The following is a 16,613-nucleotide window of genomic DNA, read 5'->3' as shown; positions in this document are numbered from 1 at the left end:
TTTCCAAAAAATTAAAATTTTATGAACAGCTGTAGATTTATTAATTTTTTTACAAAAAAAAATTCAATTTGTTGTGAATGGCTATGGATTTTTCAAATTTTATTTAAAAAAATATCCAAAACCTAGGATTTAGATGTGGCGGATATCTCGAATCGAAATTGGAAAACCGACATATCGGGCAAAGTATCTAATATCTGCTTCGTATCGGTACCGGAAAAGTTCTTAGAAATTTCGATATTTGCTCCGACATTTTATCAGAAAAGAAGTGAATGGAAAATAAATTGTTGTGGTTTTTTTTTTTTTTTTTGTTTTGGTTTTTTGTAGCCAGGGCATGAATGAATGAATCTGTTTTGACTTATGTACTTCTTAAAAAGCGTGTGACACAAAGTTTCTTCCCTGGTAGTGTTGTGTTGGTCTTTATTTATTCAATCCAGTCTTGGGATCGATGCTTAGAATTTTTCATAAAAATATAGATGGTTTATTAGGCCAAATAAGATATATGAAATATGCATTAAGATTTTTGCACATATTTTGCAAATAATATTATTTTTTTCATTATAATACGAACATTTTATATTGCTACTTTGTTATATAATTTATTTTATTATATTACGGAATAATTTTAAAAAATAGGAAAAACACCCTCATTGATGTCACGACGGATAAATTTATCTCCTTTAAGGACAACAAGTAGGACTGAACTTGATGGGACAGGACTGGACCGACACAACACTACTCCTTGTCAAGTTTGCCTTCCAATATATCACACTTTTTTTCCTTTTTTTGTAAAGCTGTTATCTTGCTAAGATTCGTAAACCGTGATTAAATTAATGAATATGTACTTAATAACGAGCAATCCTTTTCGATCGAATAAAACATGAGCCAATGAAAAATAATTTTGAAACATTTAAATAAATATTTACTTTTTAATTTATTTTAATTATAATACCTTAAGGATATAAATCCGTTGGCAAACGAAACAAACTAATTGCAATTTAACAAAATAAAATACTTTCAGGGATGCGGATACATCTAATCATTTTAAAATATCGGATCGGCAAAAATTTTGACCTTCAATATCAAGTATTGAATTCTTATAAGTAGTACATGTTTTTTAAACCAAAATTTTACATAGACTTCAAATCTGAAGTCAGAAATAGAAAATATGCAATTTGCTTTTTAGATGTACTCATTTTTGTAAAGGTATGTCTAATCTGACAGAAATAAAAATATATCTTCCGTATTTTCAACTTCTACAAATGAATCGATAATTCAAATACCTGTAATTTTGAGAGTCTGTAGTTGTTCTATGACAAATTGAACCTTGATTTAATAAATATCAAGTAGCTACTGGTCATGTGATTGCGGAATATCACGCGTTCCGAAATATGAATATTTAGCTCAAAAATAGAGTTTCTGTTGGTTCGTCAAAAAAATCCAGAAGTATTAAGTAGTTTTAGTAAAAATGGGGCATCATTTTCATACAGAAGTATATCCTTGGTATAATCGATTAAGTTTTTACGAATATTGCTCACTCCATATTTTATTGAGACCTTTTGTAATTCGAAATTTTCCATAAAACTTTAAATTCGTAAATCGTAAAAAAAAAGAAGAAAAAATCAGAAATATTACACCTGGTGGGAGAAAAATAAACACATCAGCCTAAAATATACTATTTCAGGTATAAAAGATCAAATTTTCAATTATATCAACGTTTTTGTGTACCATCTATTTTAATGACCGACGGTATTTTTTTCACATGTCAATAAAATCAGGAAGTTTGGGTAATATTTTTTTTTAATGTTCCCGTACAAGAAATAGTAAAAATTAGGTATCAGTTTAAAGCTTATTAAATTTCCAATAAAAGGGTATATCAATCAAGCCTGTAGTCCTTTTTATCAGTAGATATAGCTACCTAAAGCCAGGAATTTATCTAAAAGGGTGAATTTTTGATTCCGTTTGTTCCTCAAGACATATTTTTTAAATGGTCATTCCACAAAAGTTAAGGAGAAACAGCTGAATAAACAGTTTTATTTAAAAGTTTTAGTCACTATCCATCATTTGTACATAAATAATGGTTATTTTAATATACATTATAGATTCTATAGGTCTACAAAATTGGGACTTTAAAATTTTTTTCAGGCAAAAACTATCATTTGTTGGGAAAATTGGTCAGAAATTCAAATTTCTAGGCTAAACAACACAAAATATAGGATTGAAACTTAAAAAACCATAATTTACAGACATTTTTACACTAGAAAAGACTTGTTAAGCAATTATCAATATTTATTTTCTAGCCTAATTTTTCTTCTACACTTTTGGCAGTGAAACTCTGGTGAAATCTTCAATCAGGCCATATATTGTTTTTAAAGATAACAAAGAAAAGAAAATGTTACTACTATGGGAGCAGGTAAAAATTAGTCAAAATGTACGCAAATATTTGGAAAATGTAACTTTTTAGTGTCAACACCTCTCTTTATTTTTATGTTTAATGTCATATTTATCTATTAAATACTGCAAGGTTTAGCGACTAAAAAGTTGTATTGTGTGCCTCCTTATTTAAAACCGAAGACCAGTCAGTCCAATGGGTCGGTCGAGAAACAGGCCCTCCCCCCTCGACTAGGAAAACTACCCCCTTCCCTTTCACTTCCGAGAAAGAACCCTACACCTTTTACCACCTAGCATGTCCCTCTCTGAGCCATCTATTCCATCCATTATTATTATTAATTAGAAGTTCAGTTAATAAATGATACAGGTCAAATTCATAAATGAATTTTATAGTTGTTAAGAGCAGTTGTTGTGCAATGCAACCTTCAAGTTCGAATCGGAAAGTAATTATGAGTTCTATAAATCATAAAAATGATAATACTAGAATGTAAATATTTTTAAACAATTGCCTGATTGTTTCGCCATAGGGATGAAATATAAGCTTCAACAAGTAACCCCATGAAGAAAAAAAAAGTTTCAGTAAGCTATTTTAATAAAAGAATTTAAGAATCGATTTTTGAAGGAGTACTACAGGATGTTATAAAAAAACTTATGAGAAGGGATTTTCAGATAACTTAAGAATGAATATCAAACATAAATATTTAAGTAGGTTAATTATATCTAATTTTTAATATATGGTGCCATTTAAAAGAACCGAGAAAAACCTACAATTTGATGTTTGTTTTGTTTTTGAGTGATCAAAAATGTCTGAGCAACAAGCTAAACGGCCGAGGGTGTGTAACCTCCTCCACTTTCAAGTCAATCCCAAGGAGATCTTGGTCATTGACAACATGTCTCTGTCCACCGTCTACATCAACACAAGGTCATGAACAAGTCCGATACGGTCTCCAGGAAAATTGGATGTGGAGACCATAACAGGAAGAAGAGTGCCATGGTCAAGGCGGAAATTGAGAAGGACCCGACAAAATCCATGAGGGCGATAGAAAACAATATGGAGGTCAATCTCAAAACATCAGGAAGGCCATCAACGAAGACCTGGGCCTAAAGATTTTCATCCAGACCTCGAGGCAACTACTGAACGAGTCCATGAAAGCAATGAAGCTAGAGAGGGCGAAGAAAGTGCTATCGTTCTTCAAGCACCAAGGCGACACCGTCAATTTTACTCCGAAAAGAAGATCTTTACATTGTTCTGAACAACAGAAATGATCACTTCTTGGCTGAATCAAGAGCTCAGGTAGAGGCAACATTCCGGACTAAACAAGCAGCTCAGACCATAGTCCTCGGTGTCCTGGTGTCTGACGGTAGCAAGATGCCTCCCTACTTCTTCAAGGCCAACGATAAAGTCAACACGGACGTCTACTACAAGGAACTCAGGTACCATTTATGCAGGAAAAACACGCCTGTCTTCTGGCTGGCATACTTCTGGCCTTCGTCCTTACCCGACATGAAACACATAAGACTTCACTGTTTCGAGCGTCTTGGAGGACAAGACGAACAAGACTTCTCACCCAAATATCGATGCCCCGAAGGCCGTGATCACGGAGGAGTGGAACAACTTGTCCTCATACTTTATCAAGGCCAGCTGTGCTTCTGTTCGTCCCCGTATTAAATCCATCATTCAGAATGGAGGGGACATGTTGAATAAAAACTGTAGAAAATTTTGAATTACCAACTTTTGCTTCAAAAATTTCCAATAAAAATGGTGTAGGGTAACTTCGTATATAACATATTCGTATAAGGACAATTCGTACAAAACATTTCTGTATGAAGACAATTCGTATAAAAACAATTTTGTATAAAACCATTTCGTATTAATTTACGAGGAAACGTGGCATAGACTTTATGATTTTTCATTTTGTATCCTGAATGTTGGGGTTGTTTTGTGGTACCACCAGATCCCAAAACGGGATGCAACTTACCCCCAATACTTGAAAAACAATTAAGCGCCCCTCACAACCCCACTAATTGTACCCCGAATGTTCAGTGGGATATTCGGGTACCGCCAGGGTACAAAACAGAATGAAACTAACTGCCAGTACCAGTCGCTAATTTCGAATCATGTACCCCAAAATTTGGGGTACATGATTCGAAATTAGCGACTTAACTTACACTTCAGTTCATATTTCGAATACTTTGCGCCTTGACTTGATATCATTATCAAAGACTCGCGATTCCACATTTACTGTAAAGCTAATTTATGCAGAACTCAAGAAAAACATTAACAATATAGATCTTATATTATAATTATGGACTTGAAATGTTTTAAATTAGTTTAAAGGGATCTGATCGATAATAAGATTCAAGGACTTGTGAGCAAAGACTCAAGACTAGACTTGGAGTGGCAGTATAATAAATTTTTTCCACCTCTGATTGCCACTCCATGCAAGACATAGTAACCTATTTAAGCATTTAATTTTGATATCCATGACTGTATTTCGCCGCATTTAGGGAGTTTATTGGTCAATCAATATTTTGGACTTTCACAGGTTTACGAAATTAGAGAAAATTCTATTAGATTTTAACAAGTATCAATTAAACTGCATCTATTTAAAAATTAGAAGACCTGGGTACTCGGCTCGAGGGTAGTAGTCCAGAGAGTAAGAGCCCTAGAACCGGTGGGTAGCAAAATAATTTAAAATCGATCCCTCATGACATCATTGGAGATGTTTCTCATTTTTTTAATTATTACGTTATATAATCAAATAAATTACATAACTAAGTAAAAAAAATAATATGTTTTGTATAGTATTGCATGATAATGAAAACAGGAGTATTTTTAACAAGATATGCTCTGAATATACATCAAATATATCATGTTTAGCCGAATAAACTATTCACATTTTTAGGAAAAATTCCAAGGACCAATAAGACCGGTCATAAGATTGGACTACAACGAATGAATAGAGACCAAAATAACCCTAATAAAAAGTAACACTTTTCGAATATTTGGATGACAGATTTTTATCTCCTCCCATTGTGGTCTCTCGGAGTCACGGTGATTAAATATATCATTCAGATGCCAAAATGCCAAGGTATCTCAAACGTTAATCTTGGAAGGGAAAAAAAGCGGATTAAATGGTTATTGGTCTGTATTGTGATGGTCTCAAAAATAGCCTGCTTTGATGGAACATTAACAAATCCCTACTATTCGAAGATCCCTTATGCCTTTTTTGGTGAGATGTCAATTAGTTTAATACTAACTTTTTATTAGGATTCTCAACATTGATATATATGGAATTAACAATGAACTAGTTGATTTCAAAAGATTCATTATATTACTAAATTTAAAATAGTTATAATTTTTAGAATTCTAAAGCATTGTGAATAGGAATGGATTCCAGATATTGAGTAAATTTGCAATATAAGACTAAGGAATCGCTATATGCAATAATAATGAATGTTTATTACATTAAAATATATGACTAAATCAATTTTATCGCCTATATCAGAAGATGGTTGCATGTGGCCTGCTGACAAGATTGTAAATAGTGTTATATATAAATGTAATTTAGGAAAAAAAAATATTCTACATTTGAATAGTTTTAAGTATTAATTAATAAAACGCAAGAGAATATTAATTAATCTTTTCTCTTAAAAGAAAAAAAACGACTGAATTTATCATTTGAGCAGACAATTCTTTCCAGCCATGAAACTATTCTTTATTTATTAATATTAGAAGAATTGTAGAAAATATAGCCAAAGAGAGGCGAGATAATTTTTGTAGTGGCAACCAGAACAGTGGGATTTGTTTGTTTTTTCAAACCTATTATCAATATTTTTTTATTCATAAGTAGATACATGTATATTGTGTGTTGGAGTGTTATTAGTTGAAGCCTTTGTTAGACTCAAAGTAGAATTGAGGATCCAAAACTGTGTAACTCCTGCCTCTAACATTACTATTATTATAAGGTTAACCATCTGTTCTGGTGTAATGTATTCGTGATTCCTTCTCCCTTGTTCTCGTCTCTTGTTTTCTTGTATATACATATGTGTTTAAAGTACAGTGTTTTACCTAGTATAAATAGTCATGTATTTGATGTATTTATTAGAGTAAGTTTTTGTATTATAAAGAATACAGATGTTCTTATAAAATAACCGTTGTATTATTCCTCCACGCCTTTCTTTCTCCTCACTTCTCTCGGTCGTTCTGGATCTCTCCACCTTTAAATAGTTTGTGTCTCCTCTCCTTCGTCAAGACACAACATCTGGTGGTTGGACTTATGCCCAAAAGATGTGCCCTGTCGGACTACCAAGTGGTGAAGAACTGCTCGCGCTTTCAGCCTCGTATAGAGACTGTAATTGTGGCTGATAACTGGTTGGAGAGAAAATTACATATAAAAAAATCATTTTCCTGGCACAGATAGCTTGCGCATCCTGTATTAGTAAACGTAGGAACCAAGGCTAATAGAAATACAAGGTTAGACCATCATGTAATCGGGTTTGCTGGAATTTTGAATCTAATGTATTGTACCGAGTGCTGGGCATAGCAGACAGATTTTGACAAAACACGCAACCACTCATACACTATGACGTCACTAAAAAAAAGCGTGGTGGAAGTCAAACATCAGTCGTACACGTGTTATGGTATAACCTTATATTTCTATTAACCTTTGTGGGAACTAACAAAAAAGTTAAATTGAAAAAAAGGGGTTAAAAGATATTAAAAGTAGTTCTACAAATTTATCTGATTCTCAAATATATTGCTAATAAGATCAATGCAGATAATGCTGCTCACAGAATGGCATTCATGTTGTTCACTATTTAATTATTATATGCATATTTCTGCAGGATATACAAATTGAAAAAATATAATCATACTATGTTGGTTCAACATGTTACATAGTACTCAAGGGAATGACATCAACACTCGCAACTCCTTCCAAAAACAATGCATATTTGAATGCAAATGTAGTATGGTTATATGTTTGTAAGCAAGCCTCAAGGGTCCATATGGAAATGTGAGAGTAAGAAAGAGGAAACGTAAAATGAATCATGGGATGCATAAATAATAATATATGGCTGTCCCATTGAAATGTAAAAATAAAATAAACAGAAAATGAACGTGGTCACCCTGAGAATTGGAAGAATATTTGTTACTCATGGAAATAGAAGCTTAGCTGCCAAGATGTTCGATTTGATCCGCTCCAATCACCCGTGAGAGGATGGAACTAACCTCCAATTCCACTCCCTATATAACAAAGACACACAGGCTAGGATAAACATCGCCGTAATTCTAGCCGGTGTGTCTTTGTTATATAGGGAGTGGAATTTGAGGTTAGTTCCTTCCTCTCACGGGTGATTGGAGCGGATCAAATCGAACATTTTGGCAGCTAAGCTTAAAAAAATAAAGAATCGCGATAACTAGTCTTGCATAATACATGTCCTGCCAAAAATGAACATGGCAATCCAGACAATTTGAAGAATGTTTGGGATGATAGCAGCTTAGCTGTCCGGACGTTTCATTTTATCAGCTGCGGAACCCGCGAAAGGTAAGAAATGTACACAAATCCAAGTCCGTATATAGCAAGATCTTATAGGCTGGAATAATTAACTTAACTAACATTTGAAATTTTTCCTACTCAAACCTATGAAAAGGGTACAAATACTCAAAAATTTCCGAAAACTAGATTTTGTTTGAATATAGAATTTAAATGATTTTTGAAAGAGTAAAATTATGTTGATACTCACTTTGAAGCAGCGAGGATAGCAGCGTCCTCATCGCTCAGCTTTGTGTTCTTTTTTATGTCTTTAATGAATGTAACAAGACCTTCACGATCCCAGGATCCTCCTTTCATTAGTTCGGGTTGATTCTTGAGCATTCCTTCACCTAAAGAAGTATAAAATAGATAAGTCACTTAGTAATTACATTCATGATCAATACAAATTCGTAAGAGTCGTCAATATATAAAAGAGATGGACATACTATAAAAATATTGACAGTATATTTATAGCATAGAGAAAGTAAAACATTAAGGAGACAACAATGGTATACTCAAAACTGAGCCAGCTGACAAAAGGGGCATCATATCTTCTGCAATAAATTATATGATTTTTTTGAATAATATTTAGTAAGGTATTTCCATTTAAATATAGAACAATATCCATTTAAATCCAGATTCTATCTGCCAGGGTTTGTAGTTAAGTTTTAAGACTCTTTTAGGATTAAATCCACATTTACATCCTATACATATAAAGCTTTTAAAACTCCGGATTCAGATAGTTCGGTATATTTGTGACTGTTCGAGATACACATTATTTCTATTGTCCCATTGCCCAGATGAATTTATGGTGCACAGACTCTTTTTTGATGATACTTTAATTGGTCAGATGGAGTTGCACTGATTAAGTATCCGTAAATATTATTATTTTAAAATTACCCCCTATGACTTAGAAATCTTCTTTGAAGTCCATATACATAAAGTACATTTCCTTCTCTAGGAACAGCCGGGGCGCAAACCTACGCAGACTGGGTTCATAGAATAATTACTACCGAGTCTGTTGTTCATTGAGCTACGTTGTTCCGTATATTATTTCAGAATATATACTGTTGCCAAATTACGTCCAGCTGTATAAAATGGAAGCCAATCACCATAGAGAAGATGACAAGGTAAGTGAGAGATTAAGCTGTCGACTTCATTTGAGAGAGAGAGGGGGGGTCAGAGCAAAGAATGAGCAATTTCTGTTTAAAAAACATTAAATTATTTCCATTTGAATAGAGAAATACCTCGAACAGTTCGAAAAATTGGTTCTTTACATATACCGTACTGTTTGAATCCAAACTCTTTAAAACTGTTACTATTACCATGGAATTTTAGGCACATGGAATAATCACGCATGCAGCCTAGCTTATTTTTTATTGTATTTCCCCTCTTAAAGAAATGGAGGGAAAAATGACGTCGACTCTTTTTTTCCCCATTCTTTCAACCGATCAATCCCTTATATTAACTTCATGCGGGGGAAAATATTATGCATGATTATTCCAGGTCTCTAAGATATAATCAAAAGGGGTCTGGAAATGGAAACTGAACACCTATGGCACGGGCTCTAGACATAATATTTTTATACTTTTTTCCCATAATGCTGAACTGCCAGTGGGAAGCCTTTCAACTCCTTAATGTTTTATCTCTCTATTATGGTTTATGAACTAACTTAATATATATGAACTAAAATTTAAAAGGAAATAAATAAAAAGCTTTAAACCCCTTACTCACTGTACATATTTTAATTTCACAGTCAAACATACAACACAAGTTTTAACTAGGAATGGTATTTTTGTAGAGGGCGAGGAAAAGGCGGGAGCAAAACAATTGGTATTACTGAATCAATAGCTAGTAGACATAAGATACCTTTTATATCAGTCTGTGGAAAGAACATGAATTACGCTATAAAGCGGAGAGCCTTCTACATTTTAAATTGCATAAGTCCAGGGAAAATATTATTCATATATTTGAATGCATGTATATTAATTTTATTTTGCTTTTTTTTTAATTTACACGTAAGATAGGCGAGAATTCTTCTTTAAGAGGAAGAGGTTAATACCAGTACGATCTATTCAAGATAAAAGTACATGTACAAAGCGTTTTCTTTTTCTTTTCCCATTAAGTAAACTGTACTTTTCTCTACAAAAATTCAATCCCTAGTTATAAGACATTTATTCCGTGAACATAGATTGTATAATTCATAGTGCAGTAATGGTAATATTTAGCAAGGAATTGACATTCAATCTAATAATATGTACATAACCATGAGCGTGATGTGTGAACATGATAAGTGAACACATCCTCCAACAAGGCAAGGATATAAGGTGCAAAAAAGTGCAAATAAAAGACAGTAACAAACAAAACAAGGAATATTTCCAGTCTACAAAAATAACAAGAACAAAAAAAGTGCACTCCCAGCCAGATTTAAGCCAACGCGCGTCGATCGCAAAATTTGCTACTTATCTTTAAATGTCAGGCGAGAATAATATATATTATTATTTCATGACATAATGAGGAACTCATTGGAGTATGTATGTAAGTTGTAATACTAGTGGTGTTATCATAAGAGATTAGTCTAGGGGTTATTGAATTAGGTCATTGAATCAAAGAGGATATTGTGTACAGGAAAGGGATGAATGATGATTAATAGGATGTATGTAGTATTTGCATAATTAATTAAGAGTTCTTATCAATATCATCGTGTATGAAACAAGAAACTCTCTGTATATGAAACATGCCAACATATACAATAAGTTCTGAGCAGTAGAAAATCAAACAATACTCTAAAAACGTCACTGGTGTAAAAAATTTTAAAAAAAACGTATTAAAAAAAATGTCCTTTCAAGGAGTTCAATTTATATCAATGTATTCACAACCTGAATGACGTCATTAGGTATGAATTTATGTTCTCCTCTCTACTGCCCAGGCCTTATTAATTATTGTTCTAATAGACCTTGTTATTAGAACAAAGTCAGGCAACAAGAAAATCTTAAGGCAAACACTGCAGATTGATTCAGTAATGCTTACTCTTTTTGTTGACGTCATTAGGGCCCTTTGTTTGTTTGTAAATATAATACATAAAAAGACAAGAATGTAGTAACTTAATTTGTTTTTCCATTGATTCTTTATTTAAGGTGCTAGGTAATTTTGCCTCAAGGATATTTATAGGTCATTTTTGGTTAAAATTGATGTTCATATGGAATTTTTTAATCAAAATATGTCATTACTATCAAAAGTATTAAATGGTTGTTATCTTTTGGAAAAATGATGGAATCATACCCCAAAATTCCAGTGCATGCACCAAAAAATCTCAGTACTTTTAATTAATTTGAACCAGAGACAAAGTAAGTAATAACATTAGTATCATAAGAAGAACAAAAATAAATAAATCTGGCAACAATTCGAATAGAAGAATTACTAATCATTTCTCCGTTAGTAATTATTAAAAAACATAATGGATTGTTCATAATAGAAAATACTCATGGATTGACGAACAAGCATTATATGAGACAAGAGCATAATTCCATCATTATTCCAACAGAAAAAAAAAACATTTAATGTATTTTATAGTAATAAATATTTCATATTTTAATTTTGAAAATTCCAAGGAAACATCAATTTCAACCAAAATAACCTCATTTATTTGTATATTAAGGCGAAATATTCTTGAGGCTAAAGGTCCTTAAGGGAAATGGTTTAAGGCAAAATGTCCTAAAATAGTTAAAGGCAAAATTTCCGGGCAGCCCTTATTGATTAACGCTATATTTAAGTTTTTCCATTATTCTCTATTGTTATATTCTTCTATTTGTGCAACCAATGGCGTCATCCTTTATGCTAATAAATTTTCAGCTGCTGACTAACCTTGTTATAATAACATGGGAGAAGACAAACTCCTTTCCACCTTCTTTTTTAGACCAAGTAAGGGCTATTTTTTCTATTAGTAAAATAGTTATGAAAAGAGAGAAATAATTGAATTAAAAAATTTTGTGGATTGGCTGATCTTTTTATTTTGTTATGAGAATAATACTAAATACCTCTTAATTCCTTAAAGAATTGCTTTAAACTCCATTTCCTCTTTCCTTTCATAACTTTTCTGCTAATAGACAAAATAGCCTTTAGTTTAGTCAAAAAAAAAAAAAAAAAGGGGGAAAAGAATACGCGTTCCAGGAAAAGAGATCTCTTTGCAGACACTAACACAAAAGGATACATTTGGGTGAGTTAAGAAACACAAAGAGTTTTCGGTGAAATCATTAAATACTTGCTTGATATCTTCACAATGAAACTTTATCTGATTACATTTACGTAGCACAAAGAGACTCTAAGGAAAGTTGAGACAAGACGGTTGAAAGTTAAAAAATGACTCGTGATGGGGCTTTTGTAGAGTGTAAAGATAATTAAATTGCAACTTTTATCTACAAAAATCTCACCCTGGAGGGGCAATTTTTCAAAAAAAAAATGCAAATTTGGTTTTGATTTTTGCAATTTTTTTCCAAAAAACTCACTTCTCTGTGAATAGCCATAGATTTAAACAAAAAAATCAAAAAATTTAATTTTTGAAATTATTATTATTATTTTTTTTTTTTTTTTTTTTTTTTTAATCTAAAAACCAAGCCTCTCTCCCAAGAAATAAATGTAAATACATATTCCTGCACACATCCCTGATATTCTTATATACCTTTTCCTTTGAGTCTTTTTAAATAGCACATTCAATTACTTTCATTAATTGATGATTGGATTCACATTATCAAAAGGTAAATGAAATTATAATATATCAAATCTATTCTCAAATGTTTTTGTGCACACATTTTGTATGAGTTAATTTAATGATTTTATTACAATCAATATGATTAATTATAATTAAATCCTATAGTAGAAATAAATACTATTATTAGAAAAGGATAAGTTATTAGAAATTTTAAACAATTGATATAACTATCTACATTGATTATAAACTATACTTTGTTATATATTTTCAATTAATTAGATAGACATCTAGCATAAATTAGTTTATACTGGGTGTTCAAAAATATGCCGTACACTTTTTAAAAATTAATGTGGCTCGTACCTAATTTACTTTGTACAAAGAAAATAAACTATGCTGAGCTTTGCCAAAAATAGTTCCCACACCACTGTCTATGGAAATGAACATCTACGACAACATTGGAGGTTATGCTAAACTTAGTATATCAACAGGACGACTAGGGACGTCCTGTTCGGGATGGATTTCTATGAATAGCTGCTGATTTTTGAAATTTTTGTGAATAAATGTGGGGGTTTGAGAAAAATTTGCAGAAAATTAAATGTTTTTATGCAATTTAATTTTTATATTTTTTGCAAAATATTTTAACTTTTAGATATTTTATTGAATCCAAAATCAAGCCCCCCCCCCTAAAAATAATAATAATCCTGCGGACGCTCTTGACAACCCAAATCTGTTCATTCTGAAAGGTTGTTGCAAAATGTCGAAATGAAAGTGTAGAAGAACCCAAGAACTTCGAGTTAGCAACTGGGGAGAAGGAAAGGAACTGGACACAAGATGGGACCTTTTCACACAGTCAAAACAGTCTAAAGCTATTATACATTTTGCAGGGTGACTCCCTTTTTACCCTTAGGTCGGGTCACTTCCCTGTATTTTAGATCTTATGTCGATGCCGAGCAATACCGAGCATCATTACTGAGGCCGGATGTTTGGTGGTGGACATTTCACGGAAGTTGCAGTTGACTAATCTGAAACATAATACCCGATCATTTTACCTATTGTACACGGGATGCACTGTAAATGTCGTTTCGTCCGAGAAAAACAAAATTCGGTTGCCATAATACTCAGGTCATTGTAGAGTTTTTTGCACCGATCAAATCGTAATTGTTATTGTTGAAGGAGCAAGGGTCGTTCAATATATCAGAGAAAATTCCCACTAGCTTTTTTTAAGGCACTGAGCACCATGAAACGACTCACCGACCGCTTCTTCGCCAAGTCCATCATCGTCGCATTTTTCAAAAAAGCTTTTTTTTGCCGTTTCAGGCTTTATATTGATTAGCCTTCTGTTTCTATGACGATGTCTTCACCATTGTTGATTTTAACCCTGATCCTCCAGACGATGGTTCTACAGACATTAAGGGCCTTTACAATATCAGAATTGATCAATCCGGCGAGGACTAAACGAGCCACTTCCTGCCTTTTTTTTCTCCGTTTTCGTTAATATCCTAAATATTAAAATAAGGCGTTCAAAAGGTAAACGATCAGCTTTTCTTTTTTGTTTATGCAACTTTTGGGTAAAATTAGCCAAAACCTCTCAAAACACAAACAAGTAATGTTCCGAAACTCTTTGACGGCCCGGTAATTCCATTTAAGAGATTAATTGAGATACCCCCATACAGTTTAAAGCACTCAATTTAGTCTAAATTTTGAGATTGAAGTGGCTAAGTGTGAGCATATAAAATTAATATTAATGTGGGTATGTCTGTCGACGGATAATTATTGTTAAAATAATCGTTCTGGTTTGTTTATCTGTTCGTCATAATAAATAGTTGAATGGATATTATTAAATGCCAGAGGGATGTCCGCAGCATATCCTCCTTTTGGACAGGAGGATTATTTAATAATATAAATATATTGCACATACAAAGGTTGCACATAAAACCCAACTCAATTCCATCGCATAAATAAAAAAGACTACTTAATTAAAAAATGACTATAATATATTGTATTATATGAAGTAAAAATAATGGAGTCCTTGAGGTTACATAAGAACTCCTATAAGTAGTATATTTTCATAATTAAAAGAGACAAGCTCACATAACTAAGCACAAAAAGTGTTCCCTTAATTCTCTATTTCAACATATACTACTCTACAAAAATTTAACTTTTTTTTTGCCCTTAGATTAAGATTATGTGTGCCTCATGGACGTAAACTTCCAAAACATGAAAATGCCCAATATAAACAAAAATTCCAGATTATACTTCTTGAAAAAATATTTTACCCCACCTGTTGCATAATTTAGTATTATTTTTCGCATTGAAAGAATTAAATAACAGAAAAAAAGTATGAATAATGGGTGCTAAGATCAAATTGACACATTTAAAAAATAAAAAAATCGGGGGATTTACTTGAAAATCTGCTTGAATTGTACATATTAATATTGAGAAAGATCTAATTCTATGTATCTGCCTCCAGCATCAATCACGGTCTGGATCTGGGCCCGGAAGGAGGAACAAGGGTATATTGGTCAATGCCTCCTTGTTTTAGACTTAATGGTATGATACTTTTTTTTTACTTCAGCAACCTGAATGAGACATAACAAGGTGCTGAGTCGGTTTAAAAAGCCCTAAGTCGATTTCCAGTGATTTGCTGGATCCAATACAATTTACTCCATCCAGATTTAAAATGTTTATATTGTTGTGAGCGTCATGGTGCAACGCCGTTTCTCCTCCGTAAATACAATCTTATTTATAGCAGCTGTCGCCATGATGCCCAGAACTTGAATAGAGTTGGTTGATACAATAGTGTTTCTACCGTCAAAAAAGAGAGCCCATCAGACAGCTTTATCATAACAAAATCGCACGCACACAAGGGCCGATTTGCTCTTAATGCCCGAAAACTTTCTTTTTTAAAGATCCTACTCCACAAGTGGCTATCAATCAAAGTGTTTGAATTCCATCTCACTCAATAAGTTTTGTAAATTCATACATCCACAGAAACTTGCAGAGTTGACATGAAATCTGATAATAGCCTCAGTTCTTCTTACTAGATTTCTTCAATTTGATTTTAAACACTGCTTTCGTGATGCCACATAGTAATGGCGTCATTCATCTTGTATTGCTTACTATGTGAAAATGTGGCTGAAATGAACGATGCTGAAGAAAAGCTCGATCAAATTAAAAATTTCTCAAATGAATGTTGCTAAGAGGACACTTGCTTAAATTAACGTTCCTCAAATGAACAGACACAATCATTCTAGGTATCAAGGGTTATTGATAGTATATAAAACAGAAGTTTTGGACTATAAAGGTCATACAAAAGAACTGAACATCTCAATCCAAAGGAAAAAATTTGTTGAGCAGTATTTTGTTTACTAAATTAAATAGGCACTTCAATTTTGAGAACTTTTAGGTAAACCCTCTAAAAACCAACACAAAGTAGTACACAACACGATACAGGGGCGTCCGCCGGACTTTATATATATTTCTTTAGTTATTATTATTTTTTTTTTTTTTGATATTTTTTGAAAAATTAAAATTTTTTGGAAAAAAATGGAAAAATTTAATTAATTTTCAAATATTCAATTTTTGGAAGAAAAAAGTTAAATTTTTTCAATCTTTTCTTTCAAAAATCCACACGTATTCTCACAAAAATCAGAAATAAATGATTTTTTTTTGTTTGAAAATCCAGAACTACTTTAGAAAAAACTAAAAAAGGTTTAAAAATTAATTTTTTTGAATCTTTTTCATTCAAAAATCCATATGTATTCTCAAAAAATTAAAAAGTAAATGATTTTTTTTTTTTTGAAAATCCAGAGCTACTTTACAAAAACCTAAAAAAAAGTTCTGATAATTTATAATATTAAATTTTTCGAAGAAAAATTTCAAAAATCCATAGCTATTCTCTAAAAATTAAATTTTTTGAATCTTTTTTTTTTCAAAAATCCATATGTATTCTCAAAAAATTAAAAAATAAATTATTTGTT

General features: G+C 32.2%; 1 protein-coding gene across 10 annotated transcripts in view; it reads right to left on the bottom strand.

Annotated features, from left to right (window-relative positions):
• Window positions 1-16,613, bottom strand: part of LOC121121725 (sodium/calcium exchanger 2) — a 55,784-nt gene that overhangs the window by 14,076 nt on the left and 25,095 nt on the right. For all 10 annotated transcript variants that reach the window (XM_071890325.1, XM_040716712.2, XM_040716699.2 and 7 more), the window contains one exon: window positions 8,137-8,275. In XM_071890325.1, the coding sequence (XP_071746426.1) occupies window positions 8,137-8,275 (139 nt within the window). The remainder of the gene's footprint in view (window positions 1-8,136; window positions 8,276-16,613) is intronic.

Source organism: Lepeophtheirus salmonis, chromosome 1 (assembly GCF_016086655.4).
Source record: "Lepeophtheirus salmonis chromosome 1, UVic_Lsal_1.4, whole genome shotgun sequence".
Lineage (NCBI taxonomy): Eukaryota > Metazoa > Arthropoda > Copepoda > Siphonostomatoida > Caligidae > Lepeophtheirus > Lepeophtheirus salmonis.
This window is presented reverse-complemented; position numbering and strand designations above follow the sequence as displayed.